Raw genomic sequence first — 25,737 nt, 5'->3', positions numbered from 1 at the left:
TTAATCATTGTGAAAGAGTTGATTGCCTTGTATTTCTGAGAAGAGAGGGTCACGGATTCCCAGAGCGACATTGCTCACTGAAGTCTATTTCAAGGGCCGTAGGCCATCCTGAACCATTTCCCGCCCCCAACCAAATCCTTCTAATTTTCTTTTTAAAGTCAATGTCTACTTCATAGTATAAAGGAGTTTCAGAATAAGAACCTTAGAGTTGACTGGCTTCATATATATATATATTTTTTTATAAATGAGTTTTACCAGGGGCTCTCTGCCCTAAATTCTAATTCTGTTCCCATCTTGGAGCCTCCCAGGTTCACACTGACCTATTTCCCTGTGCTTCTCCTCCCCCATCCATCCCACACCTCCATGCTCAATCCCTCACTCTCCATCCTGCCCCTGCCCTCCTCCGTGGGCCACTTCACTCCCAGGATAGCCTGTTTTCATTACTTGTCGTTGGCCTATTCTCCTGTTATGCATAATTTTAAAGATGTAAAACAATTTTTCTTCAGAGTTTGAAAACTGTTTATGTATGACTAAGTAAAATGCTTCAGTTGTTAAGGGCAAACATCCAAATGTTAATTATTTTTTGGATTTATTTATTTTTCCTATGATAGACATATAAACTGAAATATTGTCTTATGTACTATGTAGCATGTATCATGGGACACTCTTTTTAGGCAAAAAGAAAGCTGTTAAAGGCTGAATATCCTTCAGCATGTTTAAAATAAAACATATTAGGGCATTTTAACATTAACTGCAACTAAAATTCTCTAGATTTAAAAAATCTGCTATTAATAGTCTGATGCAAACCAATAGAAGGAAAAAGGTTTATTAAAATATGGGAAAAATAACTTTGCTAAAGGTATGAAGTTGTATTTAATCTACTTTCCTTGTATTTTTTATTTTTATTTATTTTTTAAATTTTTATTGATTTCAGAGAGGAAGGGAGAGGAAGATAGAGACATCAATGATGAGAAAGAATCACTGATGGCTGCCTCCTGCATGCCCCATAGTGGGGGGGTCAAGTCTGCAACCTGGGCATGTGCCTGGGAATCAAACCGTGATGTCCTGGTTGGTAGGTCGATGCTCAACCACTGAGCCATGCTGGCCGGGCTCCTTGCATTTTTTAAGTGAGAAATTTTCCTAGTGTTACCAGAAAGCAGTCCTGTCCCTGAACAGGTCTGCCTAAGGCCAACCCTATAGTGTGGGGTTCTTGACTTCATGTAGGAAAAATGTCACAACACAAGCCCAGGTGAATTTTAGAGACTTATTATTTATTAAAGCTGGGGACAGTGAAACAAGGAAGGGCTGGGGAAATGAGCCCAGGCTGGTCTGCTTTGGCTCACTAAGAAGTTAGAGAAAAGGAGCCTTGGGGACAGGTTCGGGGGGTTTGTTTGGGATGAACTACCATAGACCATTGCTGTCCTGGTTGCAAGCCTGTGGAGTCCCTTAGGTTTAGGAGATGCATGCGTATGGGGGAAGAAGGTGGGGAGAGGGGACAGCATGCTCCTGGGAGGGAGAGTGAGGACTGGGATCCTTGTTTTGAGAGGGGTTTTAAAGGCTGGGAATTTAGGGGTAGTCTAAGCGGGGGAGGGGATCTCAGTAGAATATTCATCAGCTTTATGCTGATGCACCAACATAAGGTTTAGTCTCTTAACTTCATCTGTCCTTGGGTGTGGTTGGAAAATGGCACTAATTGGACGTCTGCTGTCTATCTTCCTAAGTAGGATGATTTAAGCTACTTACCCTTTGGTTAGAGAGAAGTACAAACCATTCACTCTTCAGTGTCCCTGGTTTATGAAAGATAGGATTTACTGGATGGCTGCAAACTGCTGTTTAACTGTCTCAGTTTCCCTGTTTCGCTTGTCCTGGCTTACTGGCCTGTCTCACTGGTACCACTGTAACCATAATAATATGTACTCTGGAAATCAAAGACCTCAGACATGAAATGAATGATTTGGATAAAAGGGGAAGAAGGAAATACTGTGTGAAAATATTTTAAAGGAGCCCTGGGGAATCAGAAAGCTCAGCCATTGTGAAACTCTGTTAGTTTAGCCTTAAGTAAAACAGTAGAAATAACAGTAATTTTGGTCATAACAAAGAGGAAGAGAAAACTGAGAGTTCAACAAAGGCAGAAACAGCTTTTGCTCCAACGGTAAAGCTTCAGAAAACTACACTTTAAATGTACACAGCCCAAGGGAATAGAGCAGGGGCCTTCTCTGCTAAGCTAACCTGAGTAAGTCGTCACACGTTCACACACGTGGCAGTAGGACAATCACGAGTATCATATTTGGCGAACTTTGCTGCCAGACATATTTAAATACTATATGAGCATGACTCAGTATCTTTAAACAGAGGGGTTTTGAAATGACATTTTGCTACTCACTGGAATAAATACAAGTCCATGAACTTGGAACCCTCTAAATCATTGTAATGGTTAAAGTCATGCAAAACTTGACAGATCTTAGCTTATGAAAGCAATATTTTATCTAAAGGACTAAGCAATATCTAAGGTTCTCTCTAGTTTGAGGATATTATGTCCAGCCGTATGTCTATTTTCAGGAAGCTTATCAGTCTGGGGCCTGAGACAACAGAAGACAGTGAATGATGAGCTCTGTGGTTCAGGGAGAAAAAAAACAAGGTATAGATCTAGCAAAGAACAAAATAGTAACAGTAATGGCAAAATAAAACATATAATTCTTTCAACCCATAGTTGGTAGTCCCTATAATAGAGCAGGTTTGTATAAATGATATAATTCTTTCTCCATGTAAGAAGCAGCGCTAACATAAATTGACCAGTAACTATATGCTACATACAGTTCTAAGTACCTTTCCCAGCATTATCTTCTTTAACCCTCACACACCTTTACGATCTATTACTAATCGTCTACTGTTGCAGGTGAAAGAAAAGGAAGCACAGAAGGGTGAAATCATGTTCCGAAGACCCACAGGCAGGAAGCACTGAAGTTGATAGCCAACTCAGGTGGCCTTACTCGAGAGTTCAAGGCACTAATCACGGCAGATGGCAAACTGTTGAGCAGTTTGAGCCCCACCCAGGGCTCACTGGGAAGCTTGGCCAAGTGGCCGGCGGTCAGCTCTGAGAGGAGCTCAGTTGGCTGAAGGAGATGCGGTTCAGGACACTGAGGATGACTGTGGCTACCTGAACTACGACAGAGGGAATGAATACCAAGTTCAATTTTGAAAAGTGAGTTGGGGAAGTAAGGAAAGTCAAAAGCAGCATACGTGCGGAGTTCCTCTGACTGTGCCCTGTCCTTTCTAAAGGCCGTGCCCCTTTCTGCTCCCACTCACAGCATTACGCGATCTTCGGAATTCTCCACTGTGGGTAAGGTGACTTTTATTACTGAGATAGCCATCTTTTTTAGTAGTTAGGACCTCAGTAAATGAGGTCAGTCTGCTTAAAAGATTTTCATATATCCATAGATTTTTAACTCAGTGATTTATCTCTAACAGCAAGTGGCAGAATCTACACAGGCCACCATATATCAGATGGAAAGTTTCCATGTAAACAGATCATGTTTACCATTGGTCATATTTTTCTTTTTGGTTAGATAATGCCATACTTTGAGGGATGAAGCAACTGTTCCATTAAGTACAAATATGAGAGTGTTTTTGCTTTATTGAAAAAAAAAATTGGAAATTATGTTTCTTCACTTAAAAAATCTATATAATAAAGTCCTTCCTTTTCTTATATTAATTCAATGTTCTAATTTAATATTCTCAGAAATAATAAAATATTTCTGTGGCCCATCTGTTTCCAAACCAAATCATTTTATTTCTCCATTTGGTACATAAACTATTACTGCTCCTGAATAAATATGAATATACCACTTTGTAATGATTTCTGCATCTCCAGAAATTTGGACTGAATTTTAAAATATGGTGAATCACTAGAAAATATCAAGAAACAATGCATAATCTTGAAATATAAGCAAAAACTAAATTTTATCTCTGGGAAAAATTTTGCACAAGAATGATTCATTCTGTTTTCTTGAAAGAAATGTAGACATTTTTAACATCGCAGTGCTACAACTGCATGTTCTTACTAAAAGGAGACTTCAAGTAAAAGCCCAGGGAGGAAGGACATCAGAGACTTATATTTTCACCTGGCAAAATGAGTGCCTGGTTAAAATCATGGCCCTTGCAAAAGAAACCTTATTGCTTAACCATTTCATTACCTGACTTCCTCTAAGCAAAGAATACGATCTGTGTTGCCAATAATAGTACTGGGAAAACACAGATTCTGAAAGTATGGGGAAACCCATCCTACCTTGAAATTCTAATTTAAGAGGATGTTACAGGCCATTGTGAGGACAGCATATGAAAAACAAAGGTATGCAAACTCGAATTTTATAGCCTAAAAACAAAGATAATAGAAAAGAGCCTAAACTTGTGCAGCCTGTTTGCATATTCTCAGAACAAATGCTGGGAATGCATGAGAGACTCAAGTCCAATGAAAAAAAAGTATGGGAGGTAGGATTGTGGGTCATTAATTTTCTTTCTTTTTCTATTTTCCATTTATTTCTTACGATGAACATATGCTACTTTTATATTTTGTTTTTTTAAAAAACTTTTTAAATATTACTTTTGTTTCTCCAACTATCAATATCTGCTTATGGCAACTGAGCATGCCAGGCCTGTTCTCTGGTAGTTGATGCAAAAAGAGAGTGAGATGAAAATCTAGACAATCTCACCAGATTTCAGGGTGAGTTAAAACTTCAATAATTCCTTACATTAACATAAAAATAATTTTTTAATTTAAATTTTATTTTTATCAAGCAAAGTGGACAAGTTACCTCTAATATTTAACTCTCCTTAAGCTATGTATCAAGAGACCATAATATTAGGTTAAATAAGTAAAATACTTTCTGATGATGTTGGCTTTGACTGGAAATATTCCATTCACTGAAATATATTTTCCATGGAAAATTTTGGAATCATTTTATCACAATTATTTCAGGAATTGAAAAGGTTACCATAATAAAATTCATATTGTGACTAGAGTATTGCCTTTGTAACGAATGCATTTACAGGCTCATAAATTTGCATGTTGCAGAAGGATGGCTGTGGAGTTGCTTTAGCTTGTATTTGCATTGAACAGAATGGAAGGCATTTACGAAAGGTTTTAGTTAGAGCGCTGATGTGCTGAAGAAGAAAGGGCACACTGCTGTGTAGAAATCACAGCGGAAACAATTGCATCCCTCATTCAAATTCTTAAGAAAACTACTAATAGACTAGAAGAATGTTTTAACTTCTTAAACCTGAAGGGTGTATATCTTAAAATCATAGATCATAGTCTAAACACATTACAGTCAAACTGATCAAAACCACAAGATTAAAAAAAAATTAAAACATCCAGTGAATGACAACATATTACATTCAGGGTAACAATAATTTTAAAAATCACTGACTTCTTAGAAACTATAGGGATCAGAAGACCATGAAAGAAAAAAAGAATATTCAGAATTCCAGATCTAGAAAACATATCTTTCAAGAATGAAAGAAAGATATTTTTTATTTACAACTGCATATCATTAAGAGAAAAGAGAACTAAGAGATAAACATTGCCAGAGAATCATTGCATTATAAGAAATGCTAAACGAAGCTTTTCCACACTAAAAGAAAATTATCCCTTTGGGAAACTTGGATTGGCAAGAAAAAATGAAAAACATCATAAGTTGTAAACATCAGAGTAAATATAAATTATGTTTTCCCTCTTATTTTTCTTGAAATACATTGTACTATAGGCTTTATTTCATATGTAGAAGTAACATTTTTGAAAACCGTAATGTAAAGGATGGGAGGGGGCATGAGGAAATGGACCTACGCTGATTCTTTTTTTAAAATACATTTTTATTGATTTTTTACAGAGAGGAAGGGAGAGGGATAGAGAGTTAGAAACATTGATGAGAGAGAAACATCGATCAGCTGCCTCCTGCACACTCCCTACTGGGAATGTGCCCTCAACCAAGGTACATGCCCTTGACTGGAATCAAACCTGGGACCCTTCAGTCTGCAGGCCGACGCTCTATTCACTGAGCCAAACCGGTCAGGGCTGATTCTTGTTTCTATAGTAGTCTTTGAAAACTTACAAGTTATTCATTGTAATGCCCAGAGTCACCACTAAGTCAATAGATAAATTAATATTGATTTCTTAAAATTTTTCAAATAATCTCAGAGAAGTCAGGAAAGGAAGAACAAGCAAATAAAGAAGAGAAGGGATATGAGGAAAATAAGTAACATGATGGCGTAGTTTTTATCTAATGAGGTCAACTATCACATTAAGTGTAAGTGGTCTAAACATTCCAAGTAAAAAAAAAAACAATAGAGATTGTCAGAATTTAAAGGAAAACCTAAGTGTATGAGGTCTGTAAGAGAAGCACTTTAACAACAAGACACAGGTAGGTTGAAATAAATGGATAGAAAATATATATCATTGAAAAATGGGCATAAGAAGACTGGCTTGGCTATATTAATATTAGAAAAAGTAGAGGTCAAACAAAGACTTGTACTAAGATAAAGAGGGACAAATCATGGCAATTGAAAAAGTATATATTTGCTTAATATCAGAACTTCAAAATATATGAAGAAAAAATTGACTTAATTAAAAAGAAACAAAAGATAATTCTACCACCAAAAGTAGAGATTTTAATGCTCCTGTCTCAGTAATTGATTGAACCACACTAGCTCCTACTCTCACCAAAAGAGCCACTAGGCACAGACCCTCATCTAGGAGGCTCTTCATTAGATGAGCTGCTGTAGGAGGGACACTATATCTTTATAACCCCATTGATGACACAAAAATAATTAAAAAAAAATTTTTAGATGAGTATTCCTGTTTCCATTTCTTTACATGTTCTGCACTAGTGTTTCTTGTAACCATTTCTCCAGCTCTGAGAAGTGGCCGAGTATCATTTTCCTGGACCTGTCCTGTATAGATCCCCCTCCCATTCCTTTTTAGTTATGGAACTTCGAGAACCATTTATTTTTTAATTGTAACATTTTATTCTCCACAGCTTCTTCACAATACATGTGCTGTGGCTCTTAATAGCAGTCTTAGCCAGTGGATGGCTTGCTTATTTTGTGGTTGTTCTACTAATGGAACAAAATGATGGAATTGAATAGGCCAATTCACTCTCATGTTTATTCATCTTTCTTCAAAAGACATAAAACAAGACAGAACAATTCTGTTGACAGACGAAATTGATAATAACTTTAGACCATAAGCCTGGTCTTTGAAAAGAAGGCATCAGAGAGTTTTTTACTCCTCTCCTGAACCCCTCTCGCTTCTGCTAATAAGCATGGTCTCTGACTCTCTTTTCTGAAGAAAAGATTAAAGCACAAATTTAGCCCACGCTGCTTCTCACAAGAGCTGCTTCTTCCTAGGAAGTGAAATAAAGAACTGGGCATGCAGGCTCTTAGTCTTACGCGTCAGCCTCGCATTTTCTGGCTATGAGCTTTAAAGAAGTTGGCTCACCCCTTTCAGCTTCTGATCTCATCTCTCACTCAGGGAGAGGGAGGACAGGCTGCTCTCCTCTTTCATGGGCCTGCCATAAACACTGAATTAGATTTTTTGTGAATGTACTTTGTGAAGCTAGGAGGCTTAATACAATTAATAGGTGTCAGCACTGGTTCTCCATTTAATTAGAAAAGGTGAAAGCACTAGTAGTACTCTCTCAATTATTTTACCTCTTTTGCTCAGCCTCCCCCCTTCAGGTTCAATGTCTTTACTTGGTGTAATTAGGCCTATGACTCAATGTGTTTGTGAAAAGGAATGAAAAGATATCTTCTATTTCCTATAATAACATATCCTACCCTTTATCTGAGTATAATTACACAACCTGAAGCATATTCTCTGATCTTAGAAAGTGGCATTCCTCTGGTTCTGATTAGATTTATACAACTGGATTGATAGAATAAGTCATACCTGCCTTACACGAAGCATTCTAAAGTGTGACTTACCTGAGGATTTTTAGTCCCTTCCTTTCCCTGGAAGACAAACTGGGATGGGTTTACTTGCCCTCCTTATCCTGTTTCCCTGTCACCCACTCCAGGAAACAAACTCATTTCTCTGTCCCCCCCACCCCCACCACAACACTTGAATATACTTCGAAATCCAGAAAGCTGCACCTGATGGTATATATGCTGTAGCTACTGAAAAAGATGTCATAAAGGGTCCTATATCATTAAAAAAAATAACTGTGAAGTATATTCAAGTAATGGACTAGGTATAAACAAGCAAAACCCCAAATTTCCCTTAAGCCTTGTCTCTGTGCAGCACTTTACTACAGAACACTTTCTGGGCATCGCAGGACCAGAGAGCATTTTCCCCATAATACCTGAGTCATCATTAGTCCAGAAGGTTCTGTGATCAGGCTTGGTCAGGATGTTGGCATGAGTACATGGTTCTTTCACCTTGAAAACATAAGGAGAAAAGAAGTAATGTAAAGATGGCTTCATGATTGCAGCTGTGTCGGGGGTACAGTTCTACAGGCAAGATTCCAAGGTTGACTCTAACACACATGGCTCATCTCTACCCCAAATAGGTGACCAACCACCCCAGGTTGACCAAGACTGACGTGCTTCCCAGGATATAGGGTTTTTAGTCCTGGGCACTACCAGGATGGTTGGTCACCCTAGGTTTGATGCAGTTTTACTGTCAGGGCTCACGGCTGGGTAAGCACATGGGGCTGGGGTTCAGTCCCAACGTGCACCCTCCTCATTCTGTGCTTTGTGCAATCTGCTGTATGCAGAGGCCCTGAATAATTAACAAACTTATTAGTGTAAGAACACTCATCACATACAAGAAAGTGTTTTGGATTTCTGCCTAACAACAATGGTACTTTTAGTCTATTATATACTTGGAAAATATATATATTAAGGAAGAACTAATTTTAATTCAGTAATGCTTTAAACCCTTTCCCCGGCAGAAACGTGTATACTCGTTTTCACAAAATGTTCTTTTTCAGTTGTCGACAAGTATACTAAGAAAATATGGTAAAAAAATATGGTTTATAGGAAGACGAGTTACAAACTGTTTTCATAACCAGCATAAAAAATACTACATAGAACCAAAATAAAAATATTAGTCTGAAAAAGAAACGTTTTTAACAAAAAAATTGTTGGGGAAGGGGTTAAAATAAATTCTTCTTTTATAATCATAACTAGTGGCCCAGTGCACGAAATTCGTGTGGGGCGGGGCGGGGGAGGGGGCTGTCCCTCAGCCCGGCCTGCACCCTCTCCAATCTGGGACCCCTCCAACTGGCACCCCTGCTGGTCTGCTTACCCCCAACGGCCCACCCTCCATCAGCCTGATCACCCACAACTGCCGTCCCATCCTGGCCTGATCACCCACAACTGCCCTCCCCTCTTGGCTTCTAACCACCTCTACCTCGGCCCCGCCACCATGGCTTTGTCCAGAAGAATGTCTGGAAGGTCCCCTGGAAAGTCTCCCAGTAATATGCTTTTCTAATTAGCATATTACCCTTTTATTAGCATAGATAGAGGCCCGGTGGGGGCTGGCTGGTTTGCCCTGAAGGGTGTCCCAGATCAGGGTGGGGGTGCTTGGCCAGCCTGGGTGAGGGGCTGAGGGCCGTATTCAGGCTGGCCACACTCCCTTCAGGCTGGGGTTCCCACTGGGTGCTTAGCCAGCCTGGGTGAGGGGCTGAGGGCCGTATTCAGGCTGGCCACACTCCCTTCAGGCTGGGGTTCCCACTGGGTGCTTAGCCAGCCTGGGTGAGGGGCTGGTGGCCGTTTTCAGGCTGGCCATGCCCCCTGGTGACCCAAGCTCCCAGCCTCTCCTTTTTTTCTTTTCTTTTTTTTTTTTTTTTTTTAGCGCCTCCTTTAGCAGAGGCCAGGGTGGGCTGGAAGCAGGTATCTGGGATTTATTTATCTTCTATAATTGAAACTTTGTAGCCTTGAGTGGAGCCCAGGGCCAGCAGGGCAGGCGGGAAGCTGGGCGTCCTCCATCGCCGGGAGCAACCCAAGCCTCCTGCTCTCTCCAGCTCCATGGCCACTGCCATCTTAGTTAGGTTAATTTGCATATTCACTCCTGATTGGCTGGTGGGTGTAGCAGAGTGGTGGAGTGATGGTTAATTTGCATATTTCTCTTTTATTAGTGTAGACATTATATATATATATTTTAATCCTCACCTGAGGATATTTTCTCCTTGAGTTTTAGAGAGAGTGGAAGGGAGAGAAAGACAGAGAGAGAAACATCAATGGAGAGACACATCGATTGATTGCCTTCCCACATTCCCTGATGAGAGCCGGGGATTGAGCCTGCAACAGAGGTACATGCCTTTGACCAGAATCAAACCGGGACCCTTCAGTCCATAGGTTGATGCTCTTTCCACCGATCCAAACCAGCTAGGGCCAGAATCTATATTTTTAAATAGTAGCACATGTATATATGTAATATGTATTATTTGTTTATAAAGGTTCTGCCTAGTGCACATCCAACTAATAAATTTCTTACAGTAAGTTCCAGGGAGCAGCAATTATCCTTCCTTTTTCAACTTTCTACTATTGTGATGTGTGCTTTTTCAAATATATTCTCAATCAGGGAAATATAAATCTTATTGTTCAAAAGGATGTTCCATTTAAATTTACTTTATAGTGAGATAATTTGATTACTGTGGAAGTCTCTAGTATTTATTATTTATTGGATAAATTCCTTCCATTGAAAAGGACTAAAAAATATCACTATATATATTGTTTAGTTCCATTGACTTGTTTTTCCATAACAAGTCTTTATTGATGAGGGACACATTGTCCATTCATGTGTCCATAGACATTTAAGTTGTTTCTTCATTTTAGCTATTGTGAATAATATTTTGTCCTCTGTTCATTCCACTGTTTGGTTGATTTGAATATTAGGTTTTTATTATATAGTATATCTCAAATATTTGAAAGTAGCTATTCTGTGTCACCGTAGTCTTCCATTCCCAGGTTAGCAGCCCTTTTCCCTTTTGCTGTTCCTTATGAAATGATTTTGTCTTGTTACAGAGATCACTCTGCACCAGAAGTTATCCTCTCTGGCATGTGAGCTAATCCCCTGGGAGTTCCCAGGCAAGGGCCAGATAACAGCCAATGAAATACGGAATTGGTTTCGAGAGACAACTCTTGGGGAAGACTATAAGCATTATTTCCAGATGTGAGTAATTAAAATTTTTCTAAGAATTATAAACAATTCTCTATTACTTAGCCACTTTTTAATATTTTTTATTCTAAAAAGTCCTAATTGATTTTATAACTATAGACCTATTTAGGAAAACTGCTGCATATGAGCATTTTTTCTGCATTGAGCTCTAATTACTTTTGTCCTTGTGTCAAACAGTTGTCATTCTTCCAACTCTCATTTACTTATGAATGATTTTTTGTCACTAAATGTTCGAAATATTTTCTACAGGTTGAAGCTGCTCCTGTTAAATTCAGGGCCATGGAGAATTTATTCTTGCTCTTTGGGTTTTTATTGTGCAATAGAACATGCGATTCTCCATGAACCCCAAGCTCCAAAGTACCTACAGCAAATTATCTAAACCTCCTGGCCAAGGACACACCAGGGGCAGCAAAATGGAGACAGTGGAGTCCATATAAACCCATTAATTACTGTATATACTGCAACAACTTATCAACAATGCCCTACAACTGACTCCTGTAGTTTTAGGTGCTTCACATAAGTGAGAAAATTCACTATCGGCTGTCAATCCTGCTCAGCCTTCACAGAACCCTGTGGCTGAAGAAGTGACTAGCATCTTGAATTTGACCTTTGATCCCTGGCTGAATCCACAGTGGGCTCTTTGGTTCTTTCCTTCTTTTCCTAGGAAAGGCTATACAGCAATATATATATATACCTTGGAAGTGTGATAGAGAGGGGTGAAAAGGTAATAATATAACAAGAGAAGCAGAACATTATGGAGTGTTCAAACATTTCATTATGAACAATTTCAAGCATACACAAAAGTAAACAATATAATATATCTCTGTAGCTATCATCTAGTTTTAACAACTATCAACATTTTTTCAGTCTTATTTCATCTATCCTCCCTTTTATAGACTGGAACATTTTAAAGCAAATTCCAGAATCATGACATTTCATCTGTAATTTCTTTAGGAATGTATTTCTAACAGAAGATATTTTTTTTTGGCATAACTATCATGCCATTATTACAACTAACAACTTCAACAATAATTAGATTTATTAAAGTTTAATGAGGGTCATTAAAGATTATTTATTTTATAACAGCATGTGCAGTCTGAAAAAGAAAAGTACTTCTACTGTTTTGCATACAGAACCATTTGAAACTAATGAATAAAAATGATCCTTTAACATTGTGAGTTCTATAAAGTCAATGGAACTTCTGACTTATGTAAATCCTTATAGGTTTATTTTTGGGGGCGGGAAGAAGCCATCATAAAAAGTCATTTTTCTAATAGAAATGGCATACGTTTTCAACTTATTTCCAATGCATCCTTGGAGAGAAACGAGATAAAATTTCCTTGCTTGGTAGAATTGAAAGTGTTGGAGTGTGAAGGTGAAAGGAAGAGGGTCATTTCTGGAGGGTCACTGTTGATTGCTTAATCCCTATAGTTTTGAAATCCAGAGTGCTTTAATAAATTATTATAACATTAAGTCATTAGAAAGATAGGGGCAATTGAATAAGGAGAGAAGGATTATAAAATTAAAGTGAGGGTATATCAGAATATCACATGTAGGGAGATGTGAGCTATCCAGAAATTTTGGATAAGCTCTGGGAATAAATCCTTACAAATTCCACTGATATGAGAAATTAACCAAAGTATTAATTCTACAAAATGCCTACAATTGTTGGCAAGTTGCAGTATTGGTAAGATTGCTAGAAAGGCAACAATTATGATCATCTTTCTCTGTTCCCTCTTACCCTGATTTAAAGAACATTGGTCCCAAATCATTAAATATAGATGCCTATCCACATTGAAATGCTGATATAGGAAAAATAAGTCAGAACATATGGACTTCTTCCTGATTTACTTTTGAGTTAATCATAATAATTTGTATATGACTTTCCATAAATCATTTTAGCAGTAAATGCTAAAGTCATTAGTCCTTCTTAAAATATAAACAGAAATTCTCAAAATGCTTGTCTCTTATTAGCCAAGGCAGTTGGTTCCCTCCCATCTCAGGTTACCTGATGTTCAAAAGCAACCAAGAGCTCTTTATATGTAGGAAAATGTAATTTTGCTTCTCAAACTGCTTTAATGAGGCTTTAGAAAATGTCCCCTGAACACTATTACAGGATGTAAAGTGATCCTGCAAATACTAATTTGAATTCAGTTCTGCGTATTCAGGAGAAACAAAAGTCCTCCTTGATTGTTTGTCTTGGATGGCTCCGACAAGTATTTCAGGAGCTTTTGTTTACTTCCCAAATGCTGCCCTGGTTATTATAAGGACGCAGGGAAACTGGTTGATTGCAAGGACTTTACATTCTGGTTTGGGAGCAAGACATTAACATAGAGAAAGTGATGTGGAACCCGACATTAAGTACCTCTAAACATAGTACGAAGAATAGTAATATAGCTATTAAATGTTGTCAGCGTTGAAAGGAGGAAGCAATACTGTGGGGAAAGTCATTGAGCAAGGCTTCGAAGTAGAAGGAGGATTTGAATCAGTTTTTAAAATTCTGACAGTATTTGGCTTGGTAGGCAGGCAGCAAAGAGGTGTCCAAGGTGAGAGGGACAATGCAAACAAAGATCTGGAAGCAAGACTTAAAAGGCATGGTTAAGCAACTGCTGATTGAATGATTTCCTGGGAATAGGAGGCTCATAGGAGAAATGATTAGAAACTAGGTAGAAGCCAGCTCTAGCTGGTTTGGCTCAGTGGATAGAGCATTGGCCAGTGGACTGAAGGGTCCCAGGTTCAATTCTGGTCAAGGGCACATGCCCAGGTTTTGGGCTCAATTCCCAGTGGCAGGAGTGGCAGGGGGTGTTGCAGGAGGCAGCCGATCAAGGATTGTCTCTCATCATTGATGTTTCTATCTATCTGTCCCTCTCCCTTCCTCTCTGAAATCAATAAAAATATATTTAAAAAAAGAAAAGAAAAGGAAACTGGGTAGAAGCCAGGTGGTGTAAGGCTTTGAATGTCAATGCATCCTTTACTTTGGGGGAATTTAGCAGTTTCTATGAAAGACCAGTCAAAAAGGAACAAAGCTGAAGAGATTAGGAGGCTGCTTGTACCATCAGAGGAAAATTGTTGAGATCATGGTGGGGACTGTGAAAATGGAAGGAAAGGGGTGGTGGGAAGGATAGCTGGAATGATTTGGTAAGATTTAACGAATGACTGAAAATGAAGGATGGAGGAGTCCCACAATTTCTGAGCTTTGGAACTGGGTGACTAGGAGCATGGTCTAATGCGGTCACAGCTGTCCATCGTCTCTGGCAGCTAAGAGAACCGCCCTGTAGTGTACTTAGGTTAGCACGGCAGGCCTGTCGTGCACATGTGAGCCCCTTTTCATGTCTGGGTCTGCAGTCCTTTTGGGAGCACTGGCTGCATCTCTGACCACCCCAGGCCATATCACCTTTGGGTGCTTAGTGGTGTGGCTTCACTCACAGTCATAGGCATGTCGGGTTCTCTAGCCCTTCCCTCTGGGCTACAATCCTCCCTTCATGCATGGCAGGGTGAGACTCCATCCACACTATTTCACTACAGCAAACATTCCCCAGTCTGTGTATCTGGCATCACTAACCCCCACCCTCATAAAGCTGACTGTTTAGACAAGGACAGCAGGAGTCTGGTGGGCTAAGGAAGGAATCTCATCGGAGATCATAGATCTTAAGTTTTGATCCCTGTGAGCTAATGATTTATCCTCATTTAGTTGCTTAACATTTATTACATTTATTACATCCATATAGGGACCATTCCTGGCCCCTGAAGAGACTGTGATCCCAAGCCACGAGGCACATGTCCTTCCTTTTGCGGCTTTATTTCACTTGCACTCTTATTGGTCCTTGATATTTTTCAGTTTGGTCCTTGTGACTATGAATTGCTTAAGGCAATTTGCCACCCAACCCACTTTACTTATTTCTGATTCCTGCCTGGCCCAGCAAGTGTCTCAGTTTCAACCTCTGGTCTACATAAAATCAAGATATCCGGGTTAAACTTTATCAAATCAAATGTTTTCTGTATTCTACCTCAGTAGTATAGTTCAGAGAAACAGCAATTTGGGGAGCTGACAAAGATCTTTTCTCATCTCTCCGCTGAAGACTAGAGGGCAAGGTACCTTGTTAGTGATGGAATGAAGGTCAGAGTCTAAGTCTGACTGTTATATTTCAAGATGCCAGTTGAAACTGGTACTGGTTTCTTAAAACTTGGAATTTTCTTCAATTTTGAAATTGTTTCAGTTATGCATTTAATTCAAAAATATTTGTGGATAACCTGTTGTATAGTGGGCAATTACTTAGGCTGTTTAAAGTACATCCACTGTAGTTAAGAGATGCCTCCTTACATTTCCTTTAGAGCAAAGTTGATGGAAATCATTAGATATCTCTTTAGAGCATGGCTTTGGAGTCAGACAGACCTGCAATAAAATATGGCAGCCCTCCACTTCTATTCGGCCCTGGGCAAGTTACATAGTAATCTTTTTTTTATTATTTTTTTTATTTTTTATTTTTTTGGCTTAGTCTCTTTGTTGGAAAAATTGGCAAAATTGGAGTTATGGTTAAGGTTAACCCCTTCAGGGGTCAATAATTGAAGACCTATTTATTATCTCTGGTCATACAATCAAAAATGTTAATAGAAGTATAATGACTTAGAATGGAGGCTAGAAGAGATATAATCTTTTGATAGAAAAAGTTTGCTCTCCACCCTAGCTGGTTTGGTTCAGTGGATAGAGTGTCAGCCTGCAGACTGAAGGGTCCTGGGTTCGGTTCCAGTCAGGGGCACATACACGGGTTGCAGGCTCGATCCCCAGTAGGGGCCATGCAGGAGGCAGCCGATCAATGATGCTCTCTCATCATTGATATTTCTATCTCCCTCTCCCTTCCTCTCTGAAATCAATAAAAAATATTTTTTAAAAAAGAAAAAGTTTGCTTTGTTAATGGAATTACCATATGCAAATAAGATTGACAAAAGTAAAAATACTTCTTTCCAGGCATAGTGCTTGCTGAGCACTCGGGCCAGAACTTACTTTGCTCAGATAGCTCATAACTCTCATCTCCTTCAGGTATCTGCTTAAATGTCACCTTCTCAGTGAATCCTTTCCTGATATTCCGTTTAAAATGGAAAGTCTCCACCCCTTCCTGCTTTATGTATTTCCATGGCACTTAACACCTTTAGTATATAACTGTCTTAGTCATTTTCTATGGTCTCCTGTAAATTTCATGCATCCTAAAGGGGTGCTTTCCATTCAGTAGGCATTCAATAAACATTTGCTGAATAATTGCATTATTAATCCCTAAAAAATTAAAAATAAAGATTTTAAGTCCTACTTAATTTAAACTATTAAAGTAAAGGAGATAGTCATATGCCAAAATGTTGTGGTGTGACACATACATGTCTTCTCTTCCTTTTATGTTTAAACCTCCTGAATTCTTGGTGTTTGGTGTTAGTGATTTAGAGTGGGATTAACTCAGAGTACTTAATACCTCCATAAATGATTGGGAGTGGAAGAAACTACTGCCCAATTTAGCAGTAAAGCTGGTACCTGGTCTGCTGTTAAACTCCTGACATTGCCATTCAATCCCCCTTCCGATGTTTTTGTTGTTGTTGTTTTGGCATAAAGATGTAGAAAATTGTTTAGGCTATACCCCGCTACCAAATATATACAGTAGAAAAGATTGTTAATGATTGGCCAATTTCATCTTTCAGATTATTGTCTCCCAATATGTGGCTGGAAAAACAGTATTCTTTAAATGTGTTTGCTTAGATTCAGGCTCAATTTAATAAATTTTGATTTATACATGGCTAGTCCATGCCTAGATCTAAGATGCATTGCTTTTCAGTGGTTCTCAATCATAGCTACACATTATAAGGAGCTGAAACACCAGTGCCAGGAGAGGGGAGAAGAGCCTGAGTATCAGTGCAATCTTAAGGCCCTCAGGGATCTCTTGCTTAAACCAGCTTCTGCCAAACAGAAGTAATATGGATTAAGTGGTATTTATCCACTAGCTACAGGGAAAAACTAAATGTAGCTATTTTATGGTCATTGTACCATATAAGGGTAATATAAGAAATGATTCCCAGACCTAAGTTAGACAATCAACAAACATCCACTCCTTGATTTTACTGGGAAAAGGGAAATGTTTCAATATCTCTCATTGCACAGAACAATATATTCCTTAGTATTTTTCTCCTTGAGCTTACCTCCAAAAGGGTATTTGACAAGAGGAGAAAAAAATTAGAAGTATGAATCTGAATTTTATATGAGGTTCTAGGAGAAATGTCCTACAGTTTCCTTACACAGAAGCTATGTGAGATTCAAGGCCAATGTGATTACAATTTACTCTCTGCTATAATTCTTGATGTTTAGTTTTCTTTTAATAAAAATGTCTGATACTCAATCTTCCAATAACACGTTAGCCAAATGCAATTGCCAACAAATGCATAGTTTCTTTTTTCTTCTGCAAATGGAATGAGACATCTCCATTTAAATACCTACTGTTTGTCTCATGTGGTAGGCTAACAGTACAGTACTTAATGGTCTACAGGTCTAACAATATTTCTTATATGCGTTGGCTTGCACAGAGTGCTTCTGCAAAACCAGTTAATAATCTGGCCATCCCAAGAGTCCAGAATGTTGAGTTAACTTTTTTACAGAGGTTCCCAGATGTGCTGGAAAACTCACTCCTAGCAGATCCGGCCAACATTTTTTTAGATTTCATTTGACCTTCCTTGTATCTGATATGAAACACATGTTGAAAACAATACCTGGCCATTATGAAATGTATTTTTTGCATAAGCAAAAACACCATGAATACATCTTTTACAAAGTTTTGAATGGCAGAGATGGGAGGTTTTCATTGCGAAACTGTGTTAGCTGTTAGCCAAGTTAATCATATGTCTTGACAATGATTCCTTATCCAACATCTCTTTGGTATTCAGTGGGTAGGTCATTAGACCCATGGAGAAATAAGTGGGAGAATGTCCAGGGAATAAAAAAACATCTATACAACATGTGGAGAAGTGAATACTTTTACTAAGTACTGAATTTCAACTTCCAGAGGTGCAGGTTCTGATCCCAGCCAGATCACTTGAGCTCTTAACTTCTGGGAAGTAAGCAGAATAACAGTGTGAGGCTGTGAGGGTTCCAGAAGATCCTGCATTAGTTGTTTCCCTTTGCAAGCATTTTCCACATGTGGTTTTTACTTTGACCTTTTTTTCCTGCCTTGATTTTCTTTTCTATTTATTTTCAGTGGGCTTTGGAAAGTTCTAACATAAATTGAGTTTGTATCTTATCATTTCTTATAGAGAGCCTACAATATTTATGGAATATAATTGTAAATCCACAGTTTGGCCAAGGGTTAAAGAAACATTCTAGATTTTTAAAGGCAAGAGACTGCTACTGAGGAATGAATGATTCTACCTTTACCAGTTTTTATTTTATTTTTGTTGTTGTTAATCCTCACCTGAGGATATTTTTTCTTTTTCTTTTTTCCAAGGATATTTCTTCCATTGAGTTTTAGAGAGAGTAGAAGGGAAGGGGGAGAGACAGAAAGAGAGAAAGAGAGGGAGAGAGAGAGAGAGAGAGAGAGAGAGAGAGAGAGAGAGAGACATCAATGTGAGAGAAACACCGCAACCAAGTTACATGCCCTTGACTGGAATCAAACCCGGGACCCTTCAGTCCTTGGGCCGACACTCTATCCACTGAGCCAAACTGTCTAGGCGAGACTTAGTGTTTTTTGTTTTTTTTTAATTTTTGATTTCTTTATTGGTCAAGGTATTACAAATGTGTCCTCATACCCCCATTAAGCCTTAGTAGTTTTTAAAAAGGAAGTAAATACTACTGTGACCTGGTATTAAAGTTTGTCCTAGACCTAAAATCTCAAGCATTTAGTCACTCCAAATTTCAACATAATAATTACTAATAATATTTTTATGGAGTGTTTATAATGGGCCAGGTACATTTATTATATCATTTAACTAAATTGATTACTGAGGGGAAAGGTAATTCCTGATTATCTGATGAAGTGCCTAGAGAAGAGATGATCTGTCCCCAGTACCACACCCTAGTAATCAACAACATTTTTTCGTGGGTTCTTCCGGAAAATATTCATGCATATATACCCAAATATAAACTGAGTGGCCAGATTAGCCCACGTTCAAAGGCTGTTAAATCACGTTGTTTACCCATATCTTCAGGAAAAAATCACTTCTGTCGTGGTAAACAACCTGCTTCCCTATTTATAATGGTTTGGCCTTCTAGCAACTTCAGTGCGAAATTATAGCTAATTTGCCTACAAATGTCAGGTGATCATAATAATCTGGCCACTTGGTGTATATTTCCAATAATTTCTTGTGTGTGTGTGTGCACATGTGCTTGTTTACACATACATCTCTGGGTTTTATCCTCTGCTGAGAATCACAAGCATGAACCCTCAGGGTCAGGAATAGGGAACTAGGTAAAAAGAAAGGAAAAACTTACTTAGGATCTTTCTAATTTATTTCTTGAACTCATCACTTCTTTTGTCAACACATTGGTTCCCAATTAAAGCCACTAAAAATTCTAATGCAAGATGACATTTAGTTCAGGGCATAAGAGTTTGTGGTGATAATGAACAGGACGACCTTGCAATATAGCTGCTGAGTGTGGTTGGAAGATTAGCAGCTCAAAACACAACAGTTTATGTATCTCCTCAAGAAGAGACAGACTAACTGTTAATGCTACAGAAAATCGGCCTCAGAGATTATTGTGGCAGATCATAACTGAAGATCGTGCACTGGTTTATCACCACACTCCTCAAATAAGCTAAGCTACCTGTGGAAACCCTAAGTGGTGAGTGCTTTGTCCATATATTTTAAATAATACATATTTGACTTTTTCCCCATATGAAAAAATAGAGTTAGCAATGATGTTACTTTGTTGGGATATTCATGCTTAAAAAGAAAATTATCTCTCTATATAAAAAGCCAGCGACTGTAATGCAGTAACAACTGGAACGACCGGTTGCTATGACGCCTACTGTGGCCAGCAAATGGCCTGATCAGGAGATGGGGCTGGCTGGTCAATCACCCATGGCTCCTCCCCCCCAACCAGCCCAGCCCTGATCGGCCCTGATCAGGGTGGACTGGCTGGCCAACCTCCCACCATCTCTTCCTCCCAAAAGGCTCAGCCCTGATCTGCCTGGATTAGGGCCGGGCTGGCCAGACCCCACCTGTGCACGAATTTGTGCACTGGGCCTCTAGTATTTATCATAATATATGGAACTAATTTTTAAATGGCAATATTCAGTGTTGGCAAGGGTTTAGTAAAACCCGTATTCTCATAGATTGATCACTGTATTTTAATTTTTGAAACATTTTCTGAAAGCAATTGTAGTATATTTTAAGATGCTCAATAGTTTTACCCCATTAATCTTATTTTAGATAATTTATCCCACATAAATAATTCATAAATCTAAACGCACAGACGTTGTCTTGACATTAATCAAAATGACAAAACACTGGAAGCAACCTAACATTTAGTGGGGAAATGATTGGGTAAAGAATGGCATAGCCACTATTCACACGGTGTCCCTTAAGTATTTTTAGTAGTAAGAAAAATATTATCTATAGTATGTTAAATAAAATAAATCACAATATATAATTGTATTTCAATTGTGTATAGAAGGACAGACAAGTCAATGAATGAAGCAGTGTTTATTGTTTCACTGTAGTGATAATATGGATACTTTTCTTTTGTTTCTTACTTTTTAAATTTTAATAATATTTTATATTATTGTCATAATTTGAAAATTATCTAACATATCTACCTATCATCTATCTCTCTTGCAAACAGAACAGATTTGCCCAAATCTAAGAAATGGAGTGGAGGGATGAATGTCCTAATGATTGGGAAAGTTTCTGATATAAAGTGTTACTATAAAAAATAAATAAATGATAGGCATTTGGTGGCTGTAGTCTCATATTCTTTCAGCATAGAATTATTGATGAACTTGAATGCATGTATTCCCTACCTTCAATCTTCTAGTTTGGGGTTCTCAAGTTTCTCTGGATTGTGCAAAGATAAGGCTCTCTAGTAAGAGTTCATGACAGGTTCTTTATATGGCACTGGGAAAAGGGGAACAGAGAGTGTCAAAATCCCCCTGTGAATATTTTCCTTTACATCTTATGGGCCTTCATCATTGTTTCTATTGCCCAGTTTCCCCATGGACCTGGTTCTTTCCCAAGGTAAATAAAAATCCACAAGCCAGGGCAGCACTTATTTGAACTTCTCAAGACCAGTAGTGGAATGCCAGATAGGGTTATCCTTTCTGAAGGCCTGAATCTTCAGAGGGATAAATGAGATTAATAAACTACAAGTTACATACTTCCATATGTTGTAATTATTTTCAGCCTGCTTTCAAAAAGAAAAGAAAAAGGAAAACAATAAGCCTGGATGGAGAAATAATCCAAAACATTCCTAACGCTCTAAATTTGTTCATAATCAGACTGATGCTAAACTAAATTGGCATAGTTATTGTATTAGTATTATGCAGCTAGTTTCTGATTCTTTTTCTTTTTCTTTTTCTTTTTTTCTTTTTTTTTGGCCAGAACCTTGCTGGAAAATTCATCCAAAATTAAATAGAGGAAAGATATTAGACAAAATATTAAATGAAGAAATAATAAAACTATTTTAGCTAGAGTTCTAATTTCTATAAATGCTTCTTGAAGAAAATTTACATATGAATCAGTGTTGCATTAAAATGTCAGCTCTGTATAGATAGATACCATTATCCAAAACTAATAAGGTCCATAAAAAAATCCAAATCTAGACAAAAAATTGTTTTTAATACTAGGACACTTAAAAAGACCAATGTAAAAATAAATAAATGTAAAATGAGAGTATGATATGAAGGAGCTATTAGATAATCTCAATTTAGTATTATTCTGAAATGTGAACTCCTGAATTCCACGTTTAAAGGCTGATTGGAGAACTTGGAAATTATTTAGAAGGCAACCACAAAGATGGCAAAATGATTCAAGTGTTGGAAAATAAGACCAATGAGGAGAGGTAAACAGGACTGATATTCATTTTCTTGAAGAGAAGGCTAAATGGTTATTGAATACATTTTTTTGAGTATATGGAGAGTTGTTTTTGTTTTGTTTTTTTGTTTTGTTTTTTAATAAGGAGATGGTTGGCTATCTGCATTGAGTATAAAACAAGGGAAACAGAACACGTTTGGAAAATGAAGGCTTTGGTTAGACAGAGCAGTAGCATTTAAATGTCAAAATGAGATGCAGGTTGAGGTTGTGCAACCTCCTCTAGAGCCATGAAAAATAACCTTTGTGTGGCATCCTCTTTAGGTGGCTCTGTTTAGAGGTGAGGGATGTGCAATGTAAACTTTCTCATCCGTTCTAGGTCTAAGATTCAGGTCCCTGTAGGAAATCTTAGAGTCAGGGTCTTAATCTAAACTCTGCAACCAAGTTGGCTGAACCCAGTAAACAAAAGAGAGAAAGCAATTAAGATCAAGGTGAAATTATAGCCCCAGGCCCTTCTCAGAAAAAAAGACAATAAGGAATTACTTAAAATAAAATTCATTATAAAAAACATTTAGACAAGTATTGACAGGAAGGAAGTAGAAAAATAGGTATTTTAAATAAAAAACAAAACCAAGTTTTAAACTACAAACTACATAATCAACTCATTTTTTCAAACATAGCATTAGGAAACAACTTTGAAACAGGGAGAATTTAGGTTGGCCTCCACTTGGAGGCCCTATGCTCAGTGTTAGCACAGGGCCACACATGTGTGAGGCTCCTTAGTCAGTCTTATCTGATTATTCCATTAGTCTCCAACTTTTCTGTATAAATTTTAATGTATAGTGAAAGGGTCATAGTACTGGCAGGTTTGTCCCAAAATAGATTGTGAGATAGGAAGATTCCAGGAACTAGAGTTTAATAGTGAAGTAGTTTTAAAAAATTACATATGACTCAGTTCCAACACATTTTACATACTATTGGGTACTTTCACTTCCGTATAATTGCTTCTATTGCTTTATCCTTAAAGTTTATTGTTTCTATCAATAGCCTTAGATAAATGACTTGAAATAGTCATTAACAAATGACTACTTGGGGGTAGCTTGCCAGCAACTCAAATATCTGAAATAACCTTATTCCAAGTACTGAATGTTAGTTTTTTAGATAATTATATTAATTGCAGAATAAAATGGTTCCCTACTAGTTGAGTTCCAATTCTCCCCTTCTCAAAATCCAGGAGGCTATTAACTCCCAAGTGCTAATGGGACAGAGTTAGAAGCCACTGCTGCTATTTCCAGCTTCCCTACGCTTCCCACCAACATTACAGCTGAACAACAAAGCACTCACAGCAAGCATCCAACACTGTTATTAGTTTATTTATAAATAAATTCACTGTTGAGTGAATTCATTCCACTGGTGGAATTCATTTTCATTGGCCTTATTTTCATAAAATAAACTCAATTTCATTTATATATACTTTTTAGGTAGGTGTTTTTCCAGTTTTGTTTTCTACTAACTTTTTTTTTCTGTTCTATTGCATAGTCTGACTCCACTGAAATAGCTTGCCACCAAAATATTCTTTCTCTCAAGCAAAGGTATACTGAAGGGAGTAAATGAGTTATGTGTTTGTAATGACAAAGGATCTAAATGGGAATAAAGTTGCCATTGAGAATAATATACTGTAAAAAATTCACATAATTCACAACATATATATCAATAAAAGTGTGATTAAAAATCTTACTCTCCGCTATGATGCTCCCTCAGTTTATGTGACTTAATATTATTTTTTAAGAGTAGAATTTTTCTGTAGTCCAGAAATTTTTAAAGAAGTGCTTATCTGTATCTCTGGGAAAGGACTGCTTTCCAGCTGGAAAGATAATCTTTCTTCCATTCTCACACCTTTTGCATAAGTAACCGACTTCCTGCCTGAGCACACCTGGATTGTTTCTCAGGAGAGTGAGAAATGGGTTGATTTATGAATTAGGACAGTGACCGACTGTAGGTCTTAGAGAACCATGGACTGTAGATGGGGGAAGGATCTTGGAAATCTGGTTTAACTTCTTCATAAATGACAAAAATTAGATTAAAAGAAAACAAACAAACCCTGCTTCTGAGAAGCCTATTAGCATCAGAAGTGAGGTAAGTCCCTTTTCAGCATTAATTACACTAACTGCTGTATAACGAAGGGGGATTCTGGAAACAAACTACTTTCCACATGGCAGGAATCCAGAACAGACCTGAGACCAAAGAAGTAGGGTTGAAAGTCAAATGCACTGACCTAAAAACTTGTTTGTTTGTTTGTTTTTAATTAGGACTTCAGAGTATTAATATTTTCACTTGATTCCCAAAGTCATTTTTTAAAAAAATTCCCTCAAAACTTCCATGCATCAAAAGATGGTCCTGGGATACTAGCATGGAAATAATTAGTACTTTTAATTAGTACAACTGGGAAATAAGGCAGACAGGCCTTAATAAGGGTCTCCAAATCTGGAGCACATTAAAGCAAAAACATTTTTTTCTAATATCAAAGCACATCCTCCTGACGAACACACAAAATGAGTTATTTTGCAAAATGGAAACAGTCTAATTGGATTCAGAACAAGTTCAATGTATTAAGAAAGGAGACGCCTCGGAACTCTGGGACCTGGGAATTAGACTGTCTCGGATGTTCCCCAATACATTTCTAGAGCTCACAATTCAGACGGGAAGGTTTTTAACTACTTAACCTCTAAATACCTTTACATACTGCACAAGGCCTATTTTGCGGTTCAGAAATTAAAATGGAAAATTAGCGAATATATTAGAAGCAAGCCAAACAACATATCTGAGTACCATCTCACAGCCGAACACATACTTGGCAAGAAGAGCGCTGCAGTCACATTACCCCAGATCGACAGTAGCAGACACATCTGGAATCTTAATGATCCCAGGAGCTTTAGGGCCTTTGGGGGACAGCCATCTGGTGCAAAGGAAATCTGGACAAAGTGTCCCACCCAACAGAAAGGACCTCATTGTGCTGCTATGAAAAGCAGTCGGCCCTACTTCCCTCTGATAACACAAGTTTCTCAACTAATGAGTGGTCAAGAGAAATATATGTGTACAGAGTGTTCACTAACAGACTTGAATCTACAACCTGGCAGAGAAGAAGTAGTCAGGAATATATTCTTGAAATAAATTCCTGTTTTGAAAGGCCTGTTCTATGACTTTTATCTAATTTTCCAGCAATTTCTGTTTATAGGCTCCTCCAGGCCACAGTTTTTTATTTGTAAAATGAAGGGGTGATCCTATATACATTTTGTAGCCCCTTCTAATCCTAATATCCCACAAGTTTGGGATTTTACAGAATATATGCTGGGCAGCAAGAGAAAGGATCACTGAGGAACAAGGAATTTGAGGCTGTTTCTGGGAGAGCATGTTAATGGATGGCATCAGATCGTTGGAGAGGAAAGCTGTGCTCAGAGATGACCTCTCAAATGATTATAAATGAGTTTTATAATCCTGCCAGCAAATTAAGTGGGCGTCGTCTTTGCTCTAAGCTATCTGCAAATTATGCACAGTTTGTGGGCCGCCAC

The 25,737-nt window shown here is 37.9% G+C and overlaps 1 protein-coding gene across 1 annotated transcript in view; it reads right to left on the bottom strand.

Moving 5' to 3' along the window:
* Window positions 1–2,927: 2,927 nt before the first annotated feature.
* The window catches only part of LOC102772739, a 75,395-nt gene continuing 52,585 nt past the window's right edge, over window positions 2,928–25,737 (bottom strand). The window contains exons 3-4 of the mRNA XM_006776231.2: window positions 8,261–8,430; window positions 2,928–3,162 (exon numbers count right to left, since the gene is read on the bottom strand). Of these exons, the coding sequence (XP_006776294.1) occupies window positions 2,928–3,162; window positions 8,261–8,430 (405 nt within the window). The remainder of the gene's footprint in view (window positions 3,163–8,260; window positions 8,431–25,737) is intronic.

This window comes from Myotis davidii, unplaced genomic scaffold (genome assembly GCF_000327345.1).
Source record: "Myotis davidii unplaced genomic scaffold, ASM32734v1 scaffold266, whole genome shotgun sequence".
Taxonomy (NCBI): domain Eukaryota; kingdom Metazoa; phylum Chordata; class Mammalia; order Chiroptera; family Vespertilionidae; genus Myotis; species Myotis davidii.
The sequence above is the reverse complement of the archived record's forward strand: the minus strand, read 5'-3'. Positions and strand labels throughout refer to the sequence as shown.